Below are 26712 nucleotides of genomic sequence, written 5' to 3'. Positions count from 1 at the left end.
ATTTCACACTATCACTTCTGTCCCTCAAAGTATCTCCTTCTCAAAATTCTGGTTTGCCATGCTACTTTAAGACGGCAAATTCTCTATGTGCTTCCTAAGAGCAAACAAAACTGACTGAGGGGATTGTAGCTACAGTCTGAGGAATGACTGACCCATTCCTCTCTTACACATCAAAGTAGAGGCAGGAGAACTGTAGATTTTTTTATCAGTTCCCTTCCTTTTCCCACACAAATCCATCAATATCAAGCATTGTAGGATAAAGTAAAAAGGTGTTTGGAAAGAAATAGAGAGATCAGCTTGTGCTTTTCAAATCCCACTTGGTTTTCTGATTAATTTCACAAGTCAGAGAAGAAACAAAGTCCATAAGAATTATCCCTCCAGGACTATATATAACTATCTTTCTTGTGGAATTTTATGATGACACCCTCCATAAGTAACCCAGATTTTATGGAATCTAAACAATCACGTTTTCCATTCCTGAGTAATTTTTCTTCTGCTTACGGAAACCAAAATGACAAATGTGACCTTATGTTATGAAGTAACTCAAGATCGTATGGATATATGAGATGAATATAACAGCAGTTGTAGTCTTTGATATATTTCTCTACTTATTGGAAAATTAGTTCTGTGTACAGCTCCTGAAAACTACTTCATCCTGAACTGCACATTTTACCTGTCTATGTAAATATTACTGGTCCCTGTGCAGACACAGCTGTTTATTTCCTAAATCCATCCAGGTTTTAACAAGTTTCTCCTTGACCTATAGTTCCTAATTTGATGTAATAGAGTCAAGTTGTTATGATTTATGGCCTTTCAGAGGAGACTCACACTATAACAGCCTAAGTTACTTCACAATCATAAAAGAAATGGAAAACCATTTTTAAGTCTTTTTAAACTTTAGAAAAATTGTATTTTGTCCTTTCTTTCTAAGTAACCTTGCAAGAGTGACAAAGGCATAGAATTTGTGCTGTGCTTCTGCATCCTTCCCTCTCAGATCCCCTGGCCACTTTCTCATTTCCCCCCAAAATCCCCTATCATTTAAAATGAAGACTGGTGAAACACAGTGTTGATAGCAACTGTGGATGGAGGCAGGATGTGCCAGCCAGTGGTACTGGCTACAGTGCTGGCTTCTTCTCTTCCTTGCTTATCCACTCCAGTGGCTGTGTCTGAGTTTATTTCCTGTACTCTATGAGACTGGCAAGGGAAAACCAAATCCTTCAACACTGACCAGATTAATTAAGATGATGGGTGTCTTTAACTGATGAGCATATGGGGTAATTCCAGGGCTTTTGAGATGCTGCTTTCTTTATTGTAGCATATAATTCTCAGCTGTACTTGAGGCAGGGCAAAAGGAAGCTCGTGTACAAAATTCCCAAGAGAATACAGGAGAATTGAGAGAAGGGGTCTTTTGGGAAAAGCAGGAGAAAGCATCCTTCATTCTGTTTCCTAATGAAGGCTGAAAAATGGACTCAGCAAAGAAAATGAGACTCAAAGGGATTTTTCATGGCATTGCAAAAGAAGCAATGTACAACCAGTACGCATACCTAAAGTGAGAAAATGAAATTCCTGACAAAACTCAGCTGGGAAGAGAAGTCTTTTAGTCGAATGTTCTTCAAATAAGGAAAACAGAGAGAGATCCTGGGAACCCTTGCTTGCATGATGACTGAAGTCAGCACACTTAATCATGCTGATAAGATTTTGTGGGCTCTAGCCGTGAAATTGGACAGGGACAGAAATGAAGTTGTTTCTTGTCATGCAGGAATTGCTGAGACTGTGGTTTCTAAGGATGCAAAAGCTTTGTGAGACAGATGTTTTCCACCCACTGCTGAACAGATCCATTCCCACAGCAAAATGAGGGAAAGGCGTGAAGAGAAATGGCCTTGCTGATGGATTGCCTTCAGAGGGACAATGCTGTGCCTGACTGCATGTTCCCATATTATAACCCTGACACTGGCTCCCTACTCATCCATGGCCACAGATGTCTCATCTGTATAGCAAATATTGCAGCACTACCTCCTTCTAGCTCTCTTGAGCCCTTCAGGGACACAGCCTATTTCATCTGCCACATTTGGGCATCAATTTGACTTGGGCTATTGAGCATGTTCACAATGTAACTGATGCAAACTCAACCCGGCTCTTTCATGAGAAAGATGAAATTGATACTACTTTTTATGTTCTGCCTTAATAACACAGGGCCAAATACACTGAGGCATATGTTGGGGAAACCTCATTTTTAAAAAGTCTCCTTACTGTAACCTCATCTCCTGCCTGACTCTTGTGGTTCCCCCATCCATCGCTAAAGCAAGGCAGGAATTGACTTCTCTGACCAATTCTGCTTGGGGAACTTGCTTGTGCACCAAGAGCCACTGTGTGGCTTATTTTACATCCCTGTCTGGCAAATTATGTTCTCCAAATCTGCATTAGAGTCTAGTGTTTGATCTCACTAAGGCTGCACAGTGAAAAAAAGCCTTTTTCAGATGTGGTTACTCATTACATTATTCCACTAATCAGCTGCATTTCCATGTGGCCAGTTAGAAGGAGGATATCAGACCACTGTGGCCAGTTTGTATCAGTAGGGACTACTGAAGTAATTAATAAAGAGCTTAATTATGATCCCTTTTCAACTGAGGAAATTTCTTCCTGAGCTTGCAGTGGGAAGCCCTGATCAGCCTTGTGTGTGACTATAGGAAAAGCAAGGGCCATAGCTGTAAATCGTGGCAAATCCAGCAGGCTGGTATAACTACTGTCTGAAATCCATTGCACTGAATTTCACTATGAGCACTGGAAAGGGCTGTTACTTGTCCTCCGATGAAGGGAGTGATTCCACCCTTCATCTCCTTTTTCCCATGAAGGTGGGGAACTGGCAGTTGGATTAGCTAATATACATTGTGATGGTTGGTTTGCACGTGTTACAATTCTTCTCTCACAACATTTATTATAGGCATATTATAGAAAGATTTTGGATCAGACAAATTTGCAGGGTAAAAAGCAGAGGCCTGTGAAGGAAAATACATCAAACATGGGCTGGCTTTTTATTCTGGAAACATCACAGTCCAATAACCAGCTCTCAAACCCTAAAACCTTTTCCTGTGCATCCCTTGTCTTTTGTAGGTTGGAAATCAGGAGAGGAGACCATTATTACTTGGGATGTAGATTAAACAGATCAATTCACAACTTGTTACTGGTTGCAGTTTAAGCTGTCGCCAAATGAGGAAAAAATGGCTCATATAGATTGCATTTACTGTGACTTCTGTTAAAAAACCCACACTCACAAGGCTTTAAAATCAGACCAAGTGCTAGCATATGGAAAGAAGGAAAAAAAAGAAAATCACTGTGTTATCCCACTGGGATTTCCCTCCTGAAAGTTGAAAGGTGCACAGAAAAATGGGCCCTGGGAACCCAGCATCCACCAGATGTCACTGATGTTCCTCTCAAAAGCAGAGGACACAGCAACAAGCCAGGTGGGAGAAAAAGGGTGCATCACTGGTGGTTGAGTCCTGTAAAATTCTTTCAAGTTATCAAACAAACCTGTTTCAAGCCCCTTAAACTATTTTTTTCATTTCCTTCTGCATAAAGTACCACTGACCTTTTCCTACTTACAAAGTTTGCCACACTCTGCTTTCATTAACTATGCTCTCCTGACCTCTCTGGCTCCCTGCTAGTTCTCAGTGGCTTGACATGGGACCATCAGGAGGAGAAAGAGCTCAAGACAATCTGTTTCTCTTTTTTTTTTCTCCCCTGTCACGATTCAGCCCCAAGTTTTACTCACCCCCGGGTGCAGTTTGGATGGCAGAGCTGGCAAACATTATTCGCATCAGCATATTTCCAGACCAGGGTGTCATTCTCACCCAGAACCCCTGCTGGGCAGGACTTCACACAGTGGGGGCCATCTATAAAGTGGGCACACTTCATGCAATTGTCAGGGCCCTGCAGAGAGAAACAACTTGTTTATTACACCCTTACGTTCAGGAGGAAATTCAGAAGATAAATCTAAATGCCTTTTATTGCTGGAAGTTTTCAGCATTGTCTGGTTTTATTACCTTGCTACCTGATATTCTTGCAAGCAATTGCTCTTGCAGGATGGACCATACAAAAGACAGTTCCTGTTGCTTAAAGCTAATATTTTATTGCATTGCAATGCTGCTTCTTTTTCACCTCTGCTTTCTGTCTGGCTGGAAAACGTGTGTTTTGCATTTTAAATGGGGAAGAATTTAATGACACCTTGATAAGGGGTCAGCTGAAAAGCAGACAGCTTGGTTGCTACCTGGTGCAGTCTCCTGTCACATAATTTAAAGCTGTGGATATAGACCTCCTGATACCTCCTTGAAAAACTGGAATCAAATCATTATTTTTCTGGTTTCTCAGCACAGGTTCTTTCCTCTGTTAGGAAGAAGCATAGGATGATGAAGGCAACCCAAGGAGTCCATGCTTTTTTTTTTTTGTTCCACTTTGAAAAGCACTTAATTTGTATTTGGTATTTAAAGGCATTGCCTTCAGCCATTTTTGGCAGAACTGTTTTTATTAAGATTGTAACAGCATCACGAATGACCTAAATATTTTAAAGCCGGGGAACCAGCAATTGTGGGTCAAATTCTACTGTGGAGAAAAATCAGACCAGATCCATAGTGCTGGTTGCAGTGGGACAAAAGTAAGACACGTTATGGGAAGATTATTTTAATCACTATAATGTCCAAGGGCCACTATAATGGACTGATTACTAGATGCTAGGCAAATATGGAACAGGAGGTCAGTGCCTGAAGGAGTTTATAATGTAAATAACATCCTTGAGGCCATGGTGCTAGGAGAGAGGATGCAAATGCTTCACATTACTGAGCAGTGACTGCTCAAACTGATGATGGGTGTCCTTGTTCTTGACAGGACAGGGTTAATTTTTGCAGCAGCCAGGAGGGGCATGGCTAGGACATGGGGGCTATTCTGTACCACATCATGTATACATCCTTCCCCCAGGGGCAGACGGAAGGAGTTTCTTCTGAGGAGAAGGGGTTCTTTCTGGTTGAGCAATCATGACAGAGGGACCAGTGGGGTAATGCTGGTTCTGAGCAATTACGTGAGTATCCTTCATCTTTCTTGTACACTGTTACTAATGTTGCTGCTGTTACTGCTCCCTTCCTTATCTCATTGCTGTTTCCAGTAAATTGCTCTTATCTCAACCCATGATTTTCCCCTCTCATGTTCTCCTCCAATTCTCCTCTCCAGCCTGCCACAGGGGAAGGGGGAAGGGAGTGAGTGAGTGGCTTGTCATTTGGAGAGTCTCAGTGGGAGTACTAAGTTAGGGAGTTCCTAAACCACAACAGTGAGCAAGGGTCAAACACTCAGACAGGGTCAAACACTGCTGGTGGTGGCAAGAGGTGCTTAAAGAGTTGGGCTAAATACCACAGAGGTGGACCTGTGATGGAAGCAAGAGATCTGATCTCAAAAGAAAAAAAAAAGAGAACTGGACTTCTGCAATTAAGATCTGAGTTTGATCTAAGGGTTCACACCAACTTGGAAGTTGAGTGGTTACACATTACTCAAATTTTTGCCATATTTGCCAAAGTAAGTATTTTTCAAAAAATACAAATTTTAGTATTTTAAAAAATATTAAGGACTCTACAATGTCTGTAACTCTGGATTACCTGTCAGAAAATAGACCTAACACCCTGAAGTTTCCTATCCTGCTCCCTTGCCCCAAGATCTTGACTTCTAACCACCCCCATTTTCTGCTTCACCTCAAATAGGGTTAAAATGAGACCTCAGGATTATCTGACCATGGGAAATACAGATTAATATGTGATCTGGGGCTCAGGTTTGCTAAGATGAATCTGCTCTTACAGGTCCAGTGCAGGTTGCATTGTACAGGGTGGAGTTTTGCACCAGGCACTCAGGGTGGCAGGGGAGGCACTTGGAGTCCTTTTCAAACTCTCTTGGCTCCCTGGAAAACAACAACAAACAAAGAGAAAAAATTAAACCTTAGAAATAATAGCAAGTGATAAATTGTGGTCTTCTCTCCTTTTCCAGACTTTTCCACATTAGACTGAGATGATGATGGTACTGAGACAGGATGAGAGACCCTCTTGGCTACACCAGTAGCACTTGCTCAGTACAATCAGGAGGATGTAAGAGTAAGGGAAATTTGGTTGACAGTGAAACACATGGCACTCCAGATTGCACACTACAAATTAGTTTACTTTCCCTTTGAAGCTAATGTCACAGAATACTCACAACCATTTCTAGAGGCTTTTAAATGGTAGTGATGCAAAGAGATCAGCAAAAACAGTTCAAGTGATTCCAAGGCTACAAATAATAATTAGGAAAGTTAAACAGCAAGGCACTGATAATTAAATTCATGTCCTCTCTACAACACACAATGAATCATTAAAATATGAAAGTTGGGAACAGATGGTTTTAATAGCAATAAAGCTGTTCCACTTCAAGTAATGGTGTTATTAATTAAACTAAATCTACCCATCATTTGACACAAAATAATGCCCTGATCTGCCCTTCAGGTTATAATAGCTGCTAGAGGGAATTCACTCAAAAAAAAAAGACAGCTGCTAAACTGCAAACCACTAGAGAAATACAAACATCAGAGGCATTAGCACCCTGACAAGTACTTGCTCAATACTCAGGAGCTTTAAAAGTCAGACTTTGTAATTTTGCTGCTAGACATGCCTTTTCCACCTACATCACCTGTTGAATTGACACACAAGGCAGCAATATTTTTTCCATGTCCTGAGTGAGGCTGAGGCAACAATTTTGTCTGAAATTGCTGCTCTCAGTCATTTTCAGATGAAAGTTCATTATCCCTTCAACTTTGCAAACTGCAAGGGTGAGCTACTCATCTGAGCAAATATAAGAGGAAAGAAATCTACCAAGCAGTGAAGCCCTGGCTCTGGGGATGACTGAGCTCCCAGAGATTCTAAATGGCTCTGGCTCTCAAGTGTACTTGACAGCCACAGATTGAGCTTTAAACTCCTCCAGATAGTCTCCTTGTGGGCTTAAGGGGATGTTTTCTTAGCAGTCACCATGTCAGGAGCAAACTCCTAAGCAATACTGAATAGGGAAAGAGAGGTACCTTAGCTAGGTATTGTGTTCACACAGCATTTCTGCAAATTGGGGCAATCCCATGCAACCAGAGATCCATCTTCTTGCTTTCTTTCTAGCTACAACACATTCTAAAAACCAAAACCCCCAGACCATCACCAAAACCTAAAGCACCCCTGAGACACCTTACCCTTGCAGGATGTTGCACTGTTTCACACATTCCTTCTGACGATCAAAAAACCTGCAGGAGAAGCAGTGGAAGGGCCCTGGGCCCCAGCAGCCTACATCTGAGCACAGGGGGTCACAAACATGCTTGGCAGCAGCTGAGAGAGACAGAGGGACAAGAAAAGACATGAATGTCAAGGAGGTAAGAGAGAGGTCAAACTCTCCATTCTCACTCCAGCTGACCAACCCATTTCCCCAGCCTGTTCCAAAGCAGATATGAATGGTTCTGGTAGAGTGGAAGAGGAGTAATCACTCTTCTCTAAATCCCAAAGCCTGAAATTGAGTGATTTCTGGCCATTCAAAATAAGAATGATATCCTCTGTGACAGCTTAACAGATGTATAATAAAGTTAAGTCAGGCTGAGGGAGCTGGGGATGTCCACCGTGGGGAAAAGACAGCTCTGGAGAAACATTATTGGGGCTTTTTTGTACTTATAACAACTTTTTAACAAGGCCTGTAGTGACAGGACAAGGGGAAATGGTTTTAAACAGAAAGAGTAGATAGATTTATGGATACAATGAAGACATAGTTACAAAGTGGTGAGACACTGAGTTGCATAGGGAATTGGTGGATGCCTAATCCCTCAAAGTTCAGGGTCAGATTGGATGGGGCCCTGAGCAACCTGGTCTAGTGAGAGACATCACTGCCCACAGCACAGGGCCTACGTGACCTTTAAAGGCCCCTTCTCACTCGAACAATTCTGTATTTTTATGACAAATTTCTAAAATACAACAAATTCATATTCTGCAAAAAGATTTTGGCCCAGGGAGCACTGCAGTCAATAGCAGTATGGTTGAACAACAGCTTCAACCTTGTTAAAAAAGGCCAGGTTTAGGAGTTAGCTTTTGTATCCTTCAAGTGATGTGGCTTCACTATATTCATAGTACTGAAGAAGCTCCTGATTTGCTGGACACCACAAAGTCCACATTTTGGTGGGAAGAAAAAAAAATCCCTCTCTTCCCTCACCACTTTCATTAAAGCAGTGTCACTGATGAATTTTGTAGCCATAGGAACATGGAGAAAAAAGCCTTGCTTTTTCAATCATGAAAATGCAAGCTTACTTTTGAATTTCAGCATGAGCTTTGATGGTGAGCAGGAATGCAGCACTCACTTACCACACTCTTTTTTATCCCTGTTCTGTAAAATCTTCGTTTTCTGGCTCTCAGTTGCAAACAGGCTGTACCAGTCCATAGTGTCAGCATAGCAGAGGTTCTTGTTCCTCATAATGGCAACATCTCCATCACTTATTTCCTTGAGGGAGCGCAGCCCTAGGGACTGTATTTTCAAGTTAACAACAGCAAGGGAATACTGGCCACTAAAATGGAGAGGGACAAATAGAAAAAACATGGAAGAAAGGTAATTAGTAAGCAGGATGTACTCAGCATGTTTTTCTTCTAGTTGTCAAATGCATCCTGCTGTGTACCGCATTTTCATCAAGCAAGGTTATGCTCAGCCTTCTAAACTTAATGCCACATACATGCCATGCCTATTATGTAGCAACTGCAATACTCACATCTGGTTTTGCAAGGGTTTTTTAAGCTAAAACTGTCAGGACACACGTGTTCTGACAAGTAAATGAAGTGGAACAATGGTTGTAGGTAAAGCAGTTATTACTTTGTGCTTGTCCACCAAGTCACTCTTCCCTCTGGGGCAAGCCTAGGAGGGCACTTGGAAGCATTGCTGATGTCTGCACTGCTTGGCAGCCTCCATCCACGACTGCCCAGCTACCTCAAATCCCATAGTGTTCCTGATCACATCATGACTTACCCCAGACTGTAAAGAGCATTTTCTGTCCTGCTTGTGCTTGCAGGATGGTGGGGGAAACCCTGGTCCTGAACGCAGGCTGAGGGCAGCCCTCCATACACGGCACAGAGCTGAGGGTCTTCTCTCCCAGGGCACATTATCTATGCTACAGAGATGGTGCTCTACTCCTTGCAGGGTTTGCCCCATTTTGCATCAGTTTTGGGACACCTGAGTCTCACACTGCTTGCAACCTTGGTGTGCTCAGACAAGAGCAGCCTGAAACAGGGTTTCTCTTAGAGTGGCTGTGGCACATGATTTACTTACTGCTGCTTTGTTCTGCCTCGTATAATCTCCAGATTTTCGAAAGCGTAGAGATCAGTAGCATTCTCAGGCCAGGCTTGAATCAACAAAAATCCTGCAAGAGGAAAAGAAGATTAAAAAATAACCATAATGGAAATAAACTCACCGTTAGTACTGGCAGCAGAACCTTCTTCTGTAGCAAATCCTGCACCAGGAGAAGGCACTTGTACTTTCCCTATGCTTATCTGAAGGACCATCTCAAAGTCTAACATGACATTTTAGGGAGCAAGGAGATATTTTTAAACCCTGTTTAATAAACAGTTTACTTCTTAGCCCACCATGAGGGCTTAGGAGTGCAACAGAGCGTGTTGGTGAGCCACACATCCTGCCACACCGAGTCACCAGCAATGATAGCTCCTGCCAGCAGATACCCTGGCTGAGAGGCTGCAGGCTCTGGATCTGTGGGAGAAATGCAGCGCCCCATCCCGTTTTTCAGCTGACCTCAGGGAAGAGGGAAACTGAAAAGCAGGAACAGAGCAGAATAGCTACTTGTAGGGGATTTTCTGAGGCAAACAGAATTCCCCACTCAGCTGAGGTGCTTGGGAGGAAGGGGAGAATTTGGAAAATTGCAGGCTGCTGTATGAAGCTCTGCAGTTAGTCATTGCTACCCTGAAGGGAGCCACACAGGTGAGAGAGAAACAAAAGGAGAACTGGAGTCATGCCTGTAGACCCAGCCCCAATGTTACATTCATTGCATAATGGGCTGAACACAATTACTTTTAATTGATACTTGGTGCAAGACGGTGGCTGAGTGCTCCGCTGGCTGCCTTGTGCTCATGGAGACACATTCACCCCAAGGAAGAGCTCATCAGGCTGGAGAGGGTGTCTCCATAAGGATGACGCAAGCCCCTGAGCACACTTCCCTAAGGAGCTGCTGAAAGGTTTTCCACAAATAGAAACACACTTGGCTTTTTTTAGCTGGAGTGGCACGCCTCTGCATCACCACATGCTTCTTGGGTGGCTGAGGATCTCCACTGCTTTTACTCTTCTCTAGGGCTGACAGTTCAGCAGAAGGGATGATCTGGCCAAACCACACACCTTGGATGGAAGACCACTATGGGTTATGTGGGCGTAATGCTGGCAATGTGCTGCTGACCACCTTGGTTAAGAGTGACCCTTGTTAGCTGAGAGACAAGAAACACTTTGCATGCACTTCTCTTCATGTGCTTAAAAAATTTCCCTCCTCCCCATTTGTGTTTTTGGCAGTATCAGTCAAAAAACACCTCAGCTTAAATTCACTGCTAACCTGATATTTCTTTGACTGTTTTGAAGACATCCAATTTCTTGGGATCCAAAGGTAGGGTCTTTGTGAAGGCATCACTGAAACAAACAGAATGAGAAATTGGGAAAAGAACAGCTTAGCCTGGATTTCCCCTAGCTTTTTCCTTTCAGTTCTTGTTGGCCAGCAGGTAACTCACCCTAGAAATGCAACTGGGAGAATGCTGACATCCCCATTGATCTTGGTACAGTTTTTGAAGGAGTCGATATTTGTGGCATTTATGGAGAGGATCCCTTTAAGTTCACCTATTCCAATACCATTGCACACTGTTAAAGGAGAGATACAAAAGTTAGGGGGGACAAAAGTGCAGCCCAGTCACATGGCAGGGTAAAAATGTGAAGGTGCTCCAAGTTCAGAAAGAATTCCCATATGGTCAAACCGACCACTCTAAGATGAGTTTCATAGGTCTTTTGCCTATTTTTGCTTTTCAGAAAGTGACACAGGATGACTGCTTCCTGCTTGCCCAGCTGTGCAGCTCTGGTCTGAGCATCTCTGCACACAGGCTCTGGCACATTCCCTGCTCTCTTTGTCCCATTTCCATTCCCCTTGATGAGACACAGGGAAGAACAAATGGAGGAGAAGGCTGACGTGCAAGATATACATGTACACAACACACAATTTTATCTACTGTACTTGTGGTGTATCCCTCCTGGAAAGCATGCTCCACAGTCATGCTTCCTGATCAAACCTCTTGTCACATCTCCAAACTATTACTGGACCTAATTTATATTGAATTTGCACTTAACTAAGATCAGAACTCCCTCCACTAGTAAGTTCTCTATCATCTCAAAGCTTCACTGGTTTATTCCATGCTTTTTTTACCTTTGCTGCATAGCCCATCACACTTTTTACACTTCCGAACACCATTTTCTTCCACTTCGTAAGTGTCAGCATTGCAGGAGCGAACGCAGGAGCCGTGGTCTGTCACCACATAGTTGTCTGGAGAAAAAGGATACAAAGGTGGCTGAAATACAAGAGGGATGCTTTGAGGGCCAGACAAGCACTTCAAGACTGGTAAGAAAAAAGGGACTTGAGCTTTTGGCACACTTAGGAAAGTACAGGCATTAACCATGATCATCACAAACATCATTTGAAGGTAGATGAACATACAGTGCTATCATCATTTTACAGGGAGAGGAATGGTCACAGAAGGATGAAACAACATTAAAGCCTTGATGGATTAAAAAATACAGAAATGGAACAGCAAGAAAGGAAAAGCAAGAATCTGTAGAGAAAACAAGGATCACAGGCCTTCAGATGGAGTGTTAAAATCAATTACTTTTTAAAAGTGTTAATTAAGAACCAGTTAAGAGTTAATAATACTCTGGTAACCCATACATTGATGCCATATAGCCATTGTTTTAGTGGTTTTTAGAAGATGCTTTTCTCTTCAGTATGCAGTAAATTTTCAGAAGTCAAAATGCAAAGATTGAAAACCAGGCAAGGTAATGGATGCAGACTGTTTCAAGAGGCTCACTTTGTCATTTGTTCCCACAGAAACTGAAGAGAACAATAGCTTTTTTACCTGACCACAACACAGAGGGGTGACATAGGACCCTTCCCCCTTTTCTCCATGCCCCACCTCCTCTGGGGCTGCAACCTGAAATGTACTTACGTGGACATTCCTTGACACAAGTGGCTCCGAAGCTGTATTTTCCTTCAGGGTTCACATCCATCTGGTAAGTGGTGGGGTTATACAGGACCAATGGGGGACACGTGTCCTTGCACGTAGCATCATCCCGAAACTTGCGGCACGCCTGTCATGGAACAACAGCACCCGTTAAACTGCCTTTTCCTTAAAAAGTGACAGTGATTTTACATCAGGTCTTCAAAACAGTCTGATGGCCTCCTCTGCTTTCTGCTTAGCTCTAATGGAAACCCCAAGCAGCTACAGGGATGATCCCTCAGGCTTTGAGGTTGAAAGGTTGCTTCAGGCTGGGTAAAGGAGTTCAGTATTTTTTTAAAAAGAAACCATGAGCCTTTCTTTTTCTGAGCAAGAAACCTTGGCACTCTGGTGGGGAGCTGCTGGGATTCACGTGGGAACAGGAGCAAATCTGCATGCCTTAGACAGAAAAATTTTCCCTTACAAGCAGCAACCAGATCAAGACAAACTGTACTTTTCTTGGCCAGTTTTTAATAACCTAAATCAAATCAAGTCCTTTCCTGCCAATTACTGACTTTTCTGGCTAAATATTAAACTCAAGCCATTATATTTGGCTGCAGGTAATGAACAATTTAGCAAGCATTTATGAAGGGCAAGTTGGTTCTTCCAATCTAAATCTGCATTAAATTAATAATGACTCCCTTTTTCCCTTTCTTCTCCCCTGGCTTTCCAGATGAGAAACAGTAACTGTGTGAGCCAGTAAGGGGATCATAGCCATCTTAAAAGAAAACCAGGAATAGAGGTAACAACAATAAAATCCAGGTTGGACAATTTCTGTGGTGATTACTGAGATGTCACTGAATTTTCAATGGAGTGTAGTGCAAACATGGGGAAGAGTTAAAACCACAGCATGCACCAAACCCCTGAAACTCTTGTGGAAAAGCAATGAGACCTTTATTCCCTAAAGAAGCTCCATTTGTTTCTTCTCTCTTCACTGCCCCAGGGCTCCCCAAATACAGTGCTTTTGTGGCAAGTCAAAAGCAGAAAGGGAAACCCGGATTTCACGCGTGAAGTTCGGTGAAATGCAAAGAAATGAAGATCCATCACTTCTTTACTTCCCTTACAAGTTCTTGCTTTGGTAAACCAAGATTACTAGTGCTAAGGACCACAAGGCAAAGCTGTGCTGGCCCAGATAACTGCTGCACCATGGGGGCAGCTGTGGGCCTGTTCATGTGGGGAAGTTGCCCACAGCAAACACTTGGATGCTCTGCAACAATACTTGGATGCTCTGCAACAATGCTGAGCTCACTGGGCAGTCAAAGGCACTAACACTGGTTTGGAACACACTAGGAAGGTCCATGGGCAGAGTCAGTAAACACCAGCCCAGGGTGCTGTGAAGGTCATGTCATCTTCCCTCCCAACAGCCACCCACGCAGGGAAGCCCTGGAGCACCCTCCAGGTCAGCATCTCTCAGGAGGCCTTCTGGGGCTGCAGAAGGCTAGAGGACATGCAGCTGAAAGCCCTGCTTGCTGTGTCAGGGACTGAGGCCATTGTGGTGGTGGTGCAGTGTCATTACCAGGCAGTCACTCTCCCGAGGCCCGGTGCAGCCCGCGGCGCACTGGTTGTGGCAGCAGTCGCTGGGCACCTTCCCCCTGCACCGACCGGAGCACTGCTGAGCACAGATGACTTTTGTTACTGGAAGATACAAGAAAAAATTAAAAACATCAGCTGTGCTTGCTGTAATGAGATCAAGAAATATGGAGAAAAGGTCTGGTGCAGGTTCTGTGCTAGATTTTCCTCATGGGACGTTCTGTCCTCATTTAAGGCCAAAGTTTGGGAGGGGTGAGAGCGAGTGTGGGTGGTGGTAAGAAGGGGTCATGTTCAGCCTGTAATTATCTTGGCTCTTATGAGGTGCTAAGAACTCTGATCCCAGCCAGGAAATATGTCCTGCTTAGAAAGAAGAACCCGGTTGCACCAATGCCTAGACCAAGCAAAACTGTGACAGAGTCATTGCATCTTATAGCTGGGCAACAGAGACATGGAGACATCTGTCTCCATTTCATTGAGAAAATTTACTATTATGGTGCTAACTTTGGGAAAAACAATGTGACAGAATTGCCAGGACTCTGTACTATAACTAGAAACTATACATTGTAGGGGTGGTGCTGTAAAACATCCCTTTAATGCACTAAAATATTTCCAAAATTTTCAGAGATAGGAGAGACTCACTCAGAAAGCAGATTTCATGCACACATTGAATTATTTTTCTTTAATGTTCAAATCCTTGGCCAAATTTTATCTTCATTACCAAACTCCCTCAGGGTTTGCACCAGTGTAACAACCCACAGGAAAGAGCTGGCCCTGGTCCAGCTTTTTGCAGAAAAGCAAAAACTGCCTGAAACCTTTTGTTGAGAATTGGGAAAGCTTCTTCATTTGAATATCAAAGCAAAGAAAAGGATCATCAGAACAATTTTTCAAAACCCCACAAATGAATGGCTAGCATGTTTTTGTACCAGAGACCCAAAATGAGATTGTTTGTTCTGTTAAAAAAAATAAAATTACTGATCCATGAAGCATGGCATAAGATGCCAGAAGAACCTGATGGCTACTCTGCATCATACAGCCTCCTGAGCATTTCAGCTGTGCACTGTGCTAACTGTTATCAACTTCACAGTTGGCACAAATGAGTTACAATAGTATCAGAAATTCCTGTAAGTCTGAAAACCATGGTTGTTAATTAACAGAAAATTATTTCAAAAAATAGCCAGCTACAGGGTATATAACAGTGATTTTTCAAAATCACATATTCCTTTTCCATTACACAGTTCTGTATCCAAACTGTATTATTTTATTTTTTCTTGTAGGCCTATAAGCAAGGTTGGATATTTTCAAGGAAACAGATTATTTCCACAGTATGCATTAGTTTCTCTGACAGCACCTCCTCCATTCAACTAGAAACGGGGGAATAAAAGGCATATTGTTCTACATGAACAGCATTTTGATACAATTTTTTCATAAGAATTAGCAGGGGAATAAAGCACCTCATCACTTTGATAACTATTGACTAGAGTTTCCTGCTGGAAACATACATTATATCAAACATTTTTACTTCATATAGAGTATCCCACGTTCATTTCCAGAAGAAAGAGACGTATCCCCCAAACTTTCCCATATATGGCAATGTGGGATACATTTTCAGTTGGCCAGAGTCTCAAATGCCTGGAGAGGTGAGCAAGAGCCCACAAAAGATTTTGTTTCATGCACTCCTGATTGCAGTGAGGGTTTGTAAATGCTGGAAGCTTGCAGAGCTGAGACCTGAGGTTTCGCAAGGTCCTGGGACAGCTGTGCAGCCTCAGCTGCAGGAACCAGCCCAGGAAGGGCTTTGTATGCACAGCCACTGTGCACCCCGAGAGCCAACCTGCAGAGCCAGCTGACAAAAACTGAAGCATGCTCTAAGTGAAGACAGGAAAGGTATACGCTCCTCTTTCCTCAGGCTCTAACTCATACAAATGTGGCGTGATATTTGCAGACAAAAATCTTAGGTTCAGGTGACTATTTGCAACGGAAAACTGAATGTAGGATATTGCTTCCATTTGCATTATGTCTAGATCAGCCATTTTTCTACCTGAACTTTTCACAAAATAAGACCCAGTGTATTTCTGCACTTTTTAGAGAAAAAAAAAAAAAAGCAGTGAAACAAATTGTCATGGTGTTCCTCCTCAACCTTTACTTAAGGAAAAATAAACTGTTGCAAAATCTCAGGCACTTGTAAATGGATGTTTCTGCTGCTCTCTTAGTATCAAGGAAGCATCCTACTTGCATAATTACAGTTATTTTTTCAGCAGACAGAAATGTAGTATGTATGTTAGAGCACACAAGGTATTTCTTAACTAATCTACAGGCTTACATGTCTGGCAGTTTTGTTCACCAGGGCCCCAACAGTGGTCTTCTGTGCAGTTCTGATGGCATTTGGGACCTAGAACACAAGAGAGAGTACAATATTCTGTAAACTAAGAAAATAACAATGTACAATGAACAACAGAAAACAATTACTTGATATTTCTTTCCTGATAAACCAGGGTAGGAAGCACCTACATAACAGTGCTCAAAAAATTTGAGACCTGAATTTGTTATCCTTTGTTCACCTCTGCTTTCCTACGTGCAGTTCTCCACCTCCACCCCTTTGAGCAAGCGAGCACAATACCCAGCCAGTCTAGCTTACGAAAGAGGAATATTTTTCCCAGGAACAGGAATCTCAGCTACTGCCCAGCTGGCCCTTCTGCTGGGGTTTTCATGCAATGGCAAGTCACCACTGGCTTGAAGTCAGGCATGTGCCAGCTGCTCACTACAGGCCACATGTAAATCAGTGTTTCTGAACAAGGCAGTTCTAAAAAGAAAACAAATCCAACTGGATTCACAGGCAACTGCCAGCTACTCTGACCACAACGTAATTTGACTTGTCTGCTTTGTGCCCTCCTCCCATCCTCTGCCAAAAATACTCCTTGTGCAGGACTATGCTGCAGTAGGATGATTTATGGAGAGGTGGGCAGGATGGACAGACGCCTTGCCTGACCTCGAGTGTTCAGTGCTGGGTTCTTTCCCAATCTTCCCTCCTTGCTCCGTTCTTCCTTTTTTCTCTTAATGACAAGCAAAGTCCCAGAGAAACAACTTACTTTAGAGTATGGCATCATTATTAAAGCCATAAAAGGCTGTCTTAGGAGATTAATGTGGAATTCACTACATTTAAAAGACATTTCCTACTCGAGTGCTTCTTCCCACTAACAGCATGTGATTCTCCTTCCCCCCATCAGCCATCAAATAGCTGAACAAATGCCAATACTTGTCCAAGAGTTGATTGATTTGGTGTGGGACCAAAGAACTTTATTTTTTTTAAGTTGAAAAGTTAAAGGTTAACATTTCTGTGGTGTTCAGAGCCAAACTCCTGTGCTGACATGTAGAGTTTGCAACTCCTTGATTACGCCAGGGCTCCATAGAAAAATAAGTCAACACAGAAGTTGGCTATTAGCTCAGGCAATTATGCAACTGGAAGAAGATAAAGAAAATATGTTTTCCTGCCAATTTATAGTGCCAGAAATGAAATGCTCAGAAATGAAAATAAACTCTCCTTTCTGTGAAATGACTGGGGATTTTATGAGGGACTCATAAGTCTGCAGGATTAGCTTGAGCCTGCTCTAAGCATATGCTGTACAAACTTTTAAATATCCCCTCATCTCCCTGTTGATCTGAAGTGTCAGATTTATCTACCTGTTTATTAATACTTTTGCCAGGGTAATGTGTGGAGCCCAAAACAGGAGAATTTTATGGCATTAATTGGGCCCTAGCTCTAAGAAGGCTTCAAGTAACTCCATGAAGCTCCCCATATGGTTTTTCTAGACCAGAGCCTTATGATGTAAACAGAAGATTGCTGGAAAGGAAATGAATGCACGTTTTTCTGAGCTGTCTTTCTGAGCTGAGCACATATGCAGAGTAGTGTCTTAAATCAAGAGGAACATTCCCAAGAACTTTGCTGAGCTGTGAGTTAAGGACCTAACCATCATGAAAAATTCTGTCTTAGGCCAATGGTGCAGAAATGAAAGCACTTCTCTTGGAACAGAGCTGGGTGGCCTTTGTTAGGAATTGTTGGACCAGGAACCCACTGCATGAAAGATGGGATGTTCATTTTACTCTCTGAAATGGAGGGGGGGAGGACAGCACTTTTCATAAGTTAATACTCACAAGAAGACAGGTTGCTTGCAAATTCAAGCACCGTGGGAGGTTTCTTGCTTGTGTCAATGATGTCATTCCAAAGAACAGTATCCATGTTGCACAGTTTGGGGTTGTTGCTGATTTTAACACCTCCATTGAGAATTTCTGTTAAAGAAAAAAAAAATTGCTAAGTGAAGCAAATCCTTATTTTGACCCAGAGACATCCCCAAAATCTCTCTGCTCTAAGGAAAGAGAAGTAAGTTACATCTTTCTCCACCTCAGTCACATGATACTGACAGAAAGGAAAAATCAGGGCATCAGACTCCTGATGGTGTAACTAACACCTGGATCAGACCAACAGGTTCTGCAGAGCCAGCTTTTCTTGGATGCCACCAAGATGCCACTATGTGTATTCTTCTGCCTGGTGCCACGTCTAGGGCCCACAGCAGTGAGCAGAGTAGGCACTGCTGGTGTGCCCAGCCAGAGACCATGTGAGACACACATAATAGCAGTTCCCACAGGGATCTAGCAGAAAATATCGATATGTATGCACTGCAATCAAATAATACAAATAATAAATGGATGTTTCTTTGCCAGTTTCAGGAACAAAGATGAATATTGATGAGTTTTCTTTGTCTTTTGCAGAAGACTGGCTAGCAGGAGAGCAATTAGAAAACTACATTCAGATCCTTGCTTCTAAAGCAGCTTTTGATGGCCCATGACTTTGAGAGGCAATCTCCAACAGATCTTGACACCAATAAGCTGACAGTTGGAGTTGGCTTTAGAGGTGCCTCCCCTCCTTGCCCGTGTCTCACCTGAAAGCCGCTTCATTGGCAGCTGCCGGAGTCCCTGGGTTTTATTCATGTGGTAGTTGGATAAAACAGCCAGGGCATAAGAGTTGTCATACAGCACATTGCCTCGGATGATCTGGAGGTTTTCCAGAGGAATGACATCCACCATGTTAAGGGCGATAAGCACGTAGCCTGCAACCTCCTGTATTGACTGAGAGAGCAACAGAAGAAACAAGATGCTTAATCCAGTACTCTTCAATAATGGCTTTCCTCCTCCCACTCCTCCACTGCACCATCTTTCAATTTTAAGGGATGAGAGACCCCCCAATCTCATTAAAAACAAAATAAATCCAAGAAGAAAAAGGGACTATGTGCAAAATCTTGGTGGGTAAGCATGTATAAACTCACCCTTTTAGCAGCTACCAGGGAGTCATTCCAAAGGTCCAGCACACCCCTGGTTCTGTCCCCAAGTAAGGGTAAGTGGGGCTGACTAGGGCATGCAGGAGAAAAGGACAAGCATGTATGAAATGGCAGCTAAGTGTGATGCTTCCTTGCCTAACCTTCAGCAGCTGGCAGCACACAGATGCCACCTGATTCAGGCTTTCACATGGTCTCTTCTGTGCCCCTTCCTGTGCTCATTAAAGTGACAGACTAGGCAACCTTCTCCTTCTTAAACAATTTATATCTTTACAGGAAAAAAAGACAAGTGGGGTACTGCTCCTGCATGTGGGTTTATTCCTGTCTTGCACTGTGAAACATATGCATTTCTATCCCCTACAAAAATCACTGCAAGTGAAAATCCTCCAGGCTACTAAGGATATTTTCCTTTTCTGTGAAGACTACCAGTAAATTTTCAAGAGACTCGTTATGTTCCTTGGAACCCTGAGCTCCCCAGTCAGGTTGTGTTTGGGAAACAAGAACGGCAATACCATCATATTTGTAACCCATATGTTCAAACCACAGATTTTTTGATATTGCTTGTTACTTGCTGGTGGAGAACCTGCAGGTCCCCATGTCAGCCATGGCTCCTCCCCATGCCATGGCTGTGTTTAAACATCCATCCTCGATTCACTCCCTCCTCAGCTTGCCTTAATTTGCCCATGAACTTGGGCACAAAACAAATGTTGAGATGGGAGTAGCCCATGTGTCAATCACAGGGTATTATCTTGAAGATCACTTCAAGAATCCATGTGGGAAGTTATTGCACAGGACTTGCCTGCCTGCCGAGGGTGTGAGCACTTCAGGCTGGAGAGACACTCACCACTATGGCAGGGGAAGGGACTGCAGTTTGGAGGGCAGGGAAAAGGCCTCCACACTTCACAATCTGCCACTCGCTTTGTGCTTTGCTTTGCCCAACAGCACCACAAAGCCTTTTGCTCTCTGAGAACTGAGATAATAGGTAAGGATGTAATTCTAATTATAAATGAGAATAAATCCATCTGCATGGCACCCAGCACAGTGCTTGAAAAGCTATTTCTCAGAGTACCTGATTTCTTTAGTAGGGTTGAGTGCATCCTGCAGCCTACAGGTATGCTTAGACTGCAGGCTGCGATTCCTCTGACCGTAACTAGCTATGTTTTTGGATCACCACAGAATTTTATCAGCAGCTGATCCTTTGCACTTAAAAAATGGGAGTAGGATTTTTTTGTAGCAGAGAAGACCTCATTGGCTATGAACACTAACCTTCAGGAAAGAGAGGTCACGATTGTGCTCCACATATGTAATCTCCAGGTTGCTGAGTACCACCTCACAATTGTTGTACATCCTCTGCAGGCTGGTGAAATGGTCTTCCACATGTCCCAGTTGGGTCAGCTTGTTGTTTGTCCCTTGACAAACTGTGGAGAAAAGGAGAAAGCTCCATGAAGGAAAGGAAGAATTAACTACAGGGCAAAGACTTGTTTCTCACTTATCTTTAAAAGCACTACAGTAAGTTAAGCATCAGCTTCATAAGAAACAAGAACATTAGCTGTCATGACTCCACTGGCAATAGTGTAGGAAGTATGCAGTGTTTCCCAGGGACAGAGATGTACCAGAATTCAGAGTTGGAATAACTGCCCATCACTGTCTGTTATAGAAAAGCTGCAATACAAGGTTTTTGTCCATAGGGAGCACTAAGTTCTGTGCATCACAGACATAACTCAGTTCCTGAAGAGAGGACATTGATACAGTTCCACTGAACACTACTGAAAATGGCATGTTGCCAGGTATCACCAAAAGTGATTTTCCTGAGGACCTATTTTACATTACTTTCAGGGGCATTGGGTCTCCTTGTAAGCTCAGAGGAAGGAAGGGGGGCTTCCTGAAGGACCCCTTAAGCTACAAACTCAGGTTTTAAGGTCTAACTGAACCTCCAGGGCTTACACATCTCTTGCCACTCTGACATTTTGGGAGTATGACAGATTTAGATTTTCTGGCATATTCATCTTTGGCACTCAAATCCACTTCTGCCTGGTGGGGAAGGAAGAGGTGTCACACAGAGCACCACTGAGATTTCAAATATTTATAACAGCACGATGGAAAAATTAATCCCCTCCTGACATTATATTACACTGCTTTATTAAATCTAGAGGAACTGAAAAAAGTTATCAAGATTGTAATTGATTGCAATGCATGAGCAAAATGCAAACTTGCTCTGAAGAAAAACACCAGACACAACCCTGAAAAATTCTGTACTCATACAGTCATTCCCTGTGCTATCCCTACAGGGGTCAAATGAGCACATCTCTCAGTTATGCTAATACAGAGAAAAGGAGAATTATACAGAAGACAATGTGGTAAAAAACTTCACAACCCCTTCCAGGGGCTCCTTCAGCTCCACTTTGCTCTTCAGTGGGAGCAGAAGCAGGCTGTTATCTCATTGTTTGCATAATGCAACCCCAGCCTGACTGCACAGCTTTCCATATTGAAAGAATTATATTGTTTTAACTTGGAGAAATGAATATATGAAATTACAGTTTTGTAGAGCCATAATTCACAGAAACACCAATCACAAACTGGAGTGCTGCAAAGCAAATAACAAAGACTCTTAAGAAAGCTGGAAATATGTTTCAGTTCTAGTAACAAAAGACAACACCTGTTGAAGATTTACCGAACAACTGATGCTTTATTAGTAGGAAAACCAGTGTAATGACACTGATAAAAACACACTTTACCAATCATCAAAACTATTCACTGAACATGTGGTACTTCTCAGTACAATCATCAGCATTAGGAGTTAGAGTGATAACAGATTAAATACTCTGGACCATGTTTAAAGCAAGGCTGTTCACTCACATTCCTTGTTATTTCTCATTACACATCTAGAGAAACATTATAGTGTTTGGAATCGGAGCGGCAACTGCTGGTAAATGGGAGCACTATGGCAGGCTGGGAGCACATCATCTAAGCTGCTTGACCCTTTTTATATATTTTGAATTTCTGAATTTCTTAACACTTGCTTTAGAAATTCTAAGTGGGATTTTCTGTTTTAGTTTCTGTTCCAGTTTCAAACTTCACTGTTGCATTGTGTTTATACTTCAAATCTGTACTTGATGTCTGCTTCAAGTACAAGGTCCCCAAATTATCAGAGTCATGTGTAGGTTTTAATTCTGCAGAGTGGTCACATTTTGAAAGTTAGAAGTACTGTCATATGCCTAATCTGCTCTGGAAAAAGTGTTGGTTGCTCTTGGGGACAGGGATGAAGAGTCTTTGAACTGACTGGAAAAGTCAAGGGGTCATCCCAGAGGACATCTTGAATTTTAAGCAATGTTATCCTAAAACCCAAGAAAAACCAGTAATTACAGATTCTCAGACTGTTCAAAACCTCAGCTTAGATGCTCTGTTTAGGCATCTCATATCTGATCTTTAGAACAGTGTGATTTTGGAAAGCGCTCTAACACGGTGCAGGAGCAGGTGCAGTTTGGACTGCTCACAGAAATAAAACTGTAAGTCATCCTGCTGTGCCCTTCAGGGTCCCCAAATGTACTTGATGCACTTGTTGCACCTCTGAGGTTACCAGGAAAGATCTGCCCCAGTACTCAGGACAGGTCCAGTGCAAAAGCTGCAGTGTTTATGCTACACCTGAACCAAAGGATGGCTGGAAGGAGGAGTTTTCCCTGGTGGCATCCTCCTGGCCACCTGTGCCCTTGGCCGACTCTATGTGGCTTGGCATCAGTCAGATCATACAATAAAACAGCCCAGCTTGTTGAAACAACCCCTAAGACAAACTGCACTCATTTGAATGTGCTTCTCTTGGGATCAGACAAGTGTTGGAGCTCTGAACTTGGGCCAGCTGTCTTGAGAAAGACTGACTTTTTCACTGCTTCAAGACTAAGGCAGCAGTCAGAGGGCATGGTTACTCTTGCACTTCTCCCTCTCCCTCTCCCATGGGACCTCTCAGGGAACCACGCCAAAGAGTTGATCCAAGCTACAAATAATATAGGACAATAAATAAATAATTAGACCGAGGGTATTTTTAGCTCAGGAAAGCTTGTTGATGTGGTTCACTATGGTGCTCCATGCATTGGAAACAGCTCAGAGGACAGAGCAAGGAGGCAGAAACAAATAGGCAAGAGAAAGAGCTTCCCTGCTTGTGAAGCTGCAGAGGGAAACCCAGACATAACAAGCTCTGAAAGGGCTTCATCTTGGTCCCCCAGGACCTCCTTTTTCCCCCCTCTACTGGGGCAGAGAGCACTTTGGCAGTTCTCTACCAAAATAATTCAAATCCACTGGTCCCCTCCTCACATCCTCCATCCAGTAAACAGTAGCTGCAGATGAGATGTTAGTTACCATCTGGAGAGCAGAATAAAGAGGGCTGCTTCTGCTAAGAAATCAACAGTGTGTGGCTGTCAGAGTATCAGCCAGAACACCTCAGTGCAGCTTTCTCCCTCATGCACAAATTTTTGTTTGCGCTGAGAGATACAAGGGATCTAAGTGCATCCACAAAGTGAACTTCATCACACCAGTATTTACCAAGTGAGAACCTGGGTCATAAGCAGTATATGCTGAGCAAATAAAACCCAAATCAAACAAAACAAGGTAAATCCCTGCAGCAGTATTACTGAGCTCAGGCAACAGCGCAGAATAATTTTCCAACTAGAACATTTGAAAACAAAATAAAATGGCCTGCTTATATCTGATGAATAACACCATTCCTGCAATTTCTTTGCTTATGGAAACTGTTCTAAAAAGATACATGCTATATATATACATCTGTATATAATATCACAGTGTGAATGCCACTCTGGCCAGAGGCTAAAGCACTGACAATGAGGTGCTCCCCTTGCTCCACAGAGTTTTAAGTGGGATGTGCATGCTTGAGTGGATGGAATTTGTTACAATTTAACCTCTATTGAACTCAACCTACTTGTCCTCTAAAGGACAGATTCTGATGCCACATGCAATACATTCATTACACAATTTTGTTCCAATGTGTAGCAAAGCCAGCACTATCCAGGTTTAGGAGTCAGTGGTGGGCATGGATACTTGCATGGTACTGCTGGAGGTTATGGTAGCATGTACCATATAATAGATGTTCTGTGTGGACACTTACACATCTTAGCTAAAAGGGAGAGTAAAACATTCAGGGTGAGAACAACCCTGACCAGCAGAAAAGCCAAAATCCAGAACTGAACTTCAGGGCATGGGCTGATCCCTGAAAGACGAAAGCTTTGCTTTTATCTGTGATGTTAATATAATGAAAACACAACCGGTCTGGAAAGTTTTGACACAGAGGGCACGTCCCAAGAGGCTGCTGTCTGTGGCAGTCCTGAGAGCAGGCTGCAGGCTGGGAGTGCAGGGCTCTCCTGTCCCAGCCAGGGTGATCTGCTGGGCCCTCAGTGCCCAAGCCACCACTCCTATGACATGGGGCAACCCAGAATTCTGCAGGGCAGCATCATGGGACTGTCACCCTAAAGCATTTAAATTCTGTGTGATATAGATTTTAGCCCATTTGCTGCAATTCTTAAATGCCAAAGTGATGTTGATCTTGAATCAGCTGCAGCATTACCTCAACAGACAGCCTAACAAAAATTTAGATATTGCTGAAATGACCCATAAGTCAGGTGCTGTATAAGGCAGCAGCAATCAAAGGGCTCAGGAAAGAGGCACACTAAACTGACAAATGCAAACTCATTGAATTTAGTGCTTATGAAAAGTGCAGGGTTGGCTGTCCTGGCTACTAAAAGTTTCTGTGTGTCCACAGACATGCTTGTAGACATGCATCCCCTTCTCTGCCTCAAACTTGGACTTACAGGAGTATTTCTAGGCGATACAAGCTGGTTCACCCTCGGCAATCCTTTGGTCCTTGGCCACTTTTTTCTTGTGCAGCCTGAAGTAGTAGTGTGAAACCAAAGCATTTCCTAAATAGCATTTTCCTCAAGTGATGGTAGGGAGACAGAGGCCATTCATACAGCTGTAATGCTAAGCAACAATATTTTCCCAAATCCATACAAGCTCAGATTAAACAAAATGGTCCCTGCAGCAATTACACTGATACAAGTAAAATCGGTTTTCATCTTTTCCCCAGAAAATCTCTGATTACTGAAGTCCCAAGCCTGTCACACATATTTGCCCCAGACTTGAGAAAAACCCCAGAGAATGCTTTGAAACCAAATTATCACCAATCCCCAAATCACTGTTTCTATCCCTGCTTAGTCTGTGTTAGTCTCCCTTCACCCCTGATACACATCAAAATAGTAACTCACAAAGGCAATTTCAGAGATATACAAGTCCATTTCCATGCTTCATATGTCACTTATAACTATATATGCCCTAGTATGATAAATTTATGTACTTGCATGTTTTCTAGCCATTACTGACAAAAACACAAAACTTGTAGATGAGGGATATTTCTTTAATCTGACAGTGTATTTATAAATGTTCTTCTCTCCTCACTCGTTAGCAGTAATTTCCCTTTTGATTCTTTTTAGATACTTAATGGAAGGGCAGCACCTTGCTGGGTGCTTGGTTGGGATAGAAAGCTGGCACTGAATGCCTGGGAAGATAACACTATTACTGAGTGTGCTACTATCAGTGTGGGGGAAAACACCTTCCAAGTGAATGGAATAACTTTAAATGAAATATTGTTCAATTTGGGTCTGCATGAGCAATCACAGTGTCCCAGCCTTTGCCCATTGTATCCCCTGGGTAGCTCCTGCACAACCCAGAGGGGATCTTGGCCATACCCTGCATCTCCATGATCTTTCCTGGGGAAAACCTGTTTCCCCTTTATGAGGACCTTCATCTAATAGGCCCTCTGAAATTAAATGAAGATGGTTCATACTTAAGCATAAATATGCACATCAGCTCTAAGGGCAGGTCCTCTATATCAGGTATTTTTTCAACTACCTTCAAAGCATACCCTTAAAGCTATCAAATGGATCCACATAACCTGCGGTGGAAACCAGCAAAGTGCAGCTTACTAGCTGTCAAATCATCAAAATAATGATATTAAAACTTACAACAACGTACTAGAACAGACAGGACATTTGTCTTCATGATTAACCTACTAGAAAGAGAAAGAACCATACAATGTTTTCCCTAAAGTAAACAGGGTATGAAATATCAGAGGTTGAAATAAGAAATTGACATTACATTTTATGTAATCAATCACTCAAATAGAAATATTTCTTATATTCACAAGTTCCTCAGCTCTACAGAGAGAAGGGATGGAGAAATTACCCAGTATTGCTGGGTTGAGTATGTTTACTGAGTATGTTTCACTGAGTAAGAACTTCAAGAGAGAGGAAAGTTCACGTGACACAAAAGGAAAACCAAATCTGCTGCAATGTGCCATGGGAAGTTATGGAAAGGAGAGCTAGGAAACAGGTGAGGAATACAAACAGCGCTCACATGTTGGCACACATTTTCCCTTGAGAACAGTGTCTGCAAACCCATACAATGCCTAAAAAGTCCAGTTTCCGCTTCATGACAGCAACATTCAGGCACTGGAAATTCTTCTGCAGAAGATAATGATTTTGCAC

General features: G+C 42.7%; 1 protein-coding gene across 1 annotated transcript in view; it reads right to left on the bottom strand.

Moving 5' to 3' along the window:
- The window catches only part of EGFR (epidermal growth factor receptor), a 154633-nt gene that overhangs the window by 25693 nt on the left and 102228 nt on the right, over positions 1 to 26712 (bottom strand). Inside the window, exons 2-15 of the mRNA XM_054273403.1 lie at positions 20435 to 20586; positions 18776 to 18962; positions 17991 to 18125; positions 16162 to 16230; positions 13831 to 13949; positions 12267 to 12408; positions 11474 to 11590; positions 10791 to 10917; positions 10619 to 10692; positions 9337 to 9427; positions 8385 to 8584; positions 7235 to 7367; positions 5833 to 5932; positions 3770 to 3927 (exon numbers count right to left, since the gene is read on the bottom strand). Of these exons, the coding sequence (XP_054129378.1) occupies positions 3770 to 3927; positions 5833 to 5932; positions 7235 to 7367; positions 8385 to 8584; positions 9337 to 9427; positions 10619 to 10692; positions 10791 to 10917; positions 11474 to 11590; positions 12267 to 12408; positions 13831 to 13949; positions 16162 to 16230; positions 17991 to 18125; positions 18776 to 18962; positions 20435 to 20515 (1733 nt within the window). The 5' untranslated portion in view covers positions 20516 to 20586. The remainder of the gene's footprint in view (positions 1 to 3769; positions 3928 to 5832; positions 5933 to 7234; positions 7368 to 8384; positions 8585 to 9336; positions 9428 to 10618; positions 10693 to 10790; positions 10918 to 11473; positions 11591 to 12266; positions 12409 to 13830; positions 13950 to 16161; positions 16231 to 17990; positions 18126 to 18775; positions 18963 to 20434; positions 20587 to 26712) is intronic.

Source organism: Melozone crissalis, unplaced genomic scaffold (assembly GCF_028551555.1).
Source record: "Melozone crissalis strain CALT ecotype California unplaced genomic scaffold, PUWL_Pcris_2 ptg000016l_1, whole genome shotgun sequence".
NCBI lineage: Eukaryota > Metazoa > Chordata > Aves > Passeriformes > Passerellidae > Melozone > Melozone crissalis.
This window is presented reverse-complemented; position numbering and strand designations above follow the sequence as displayed.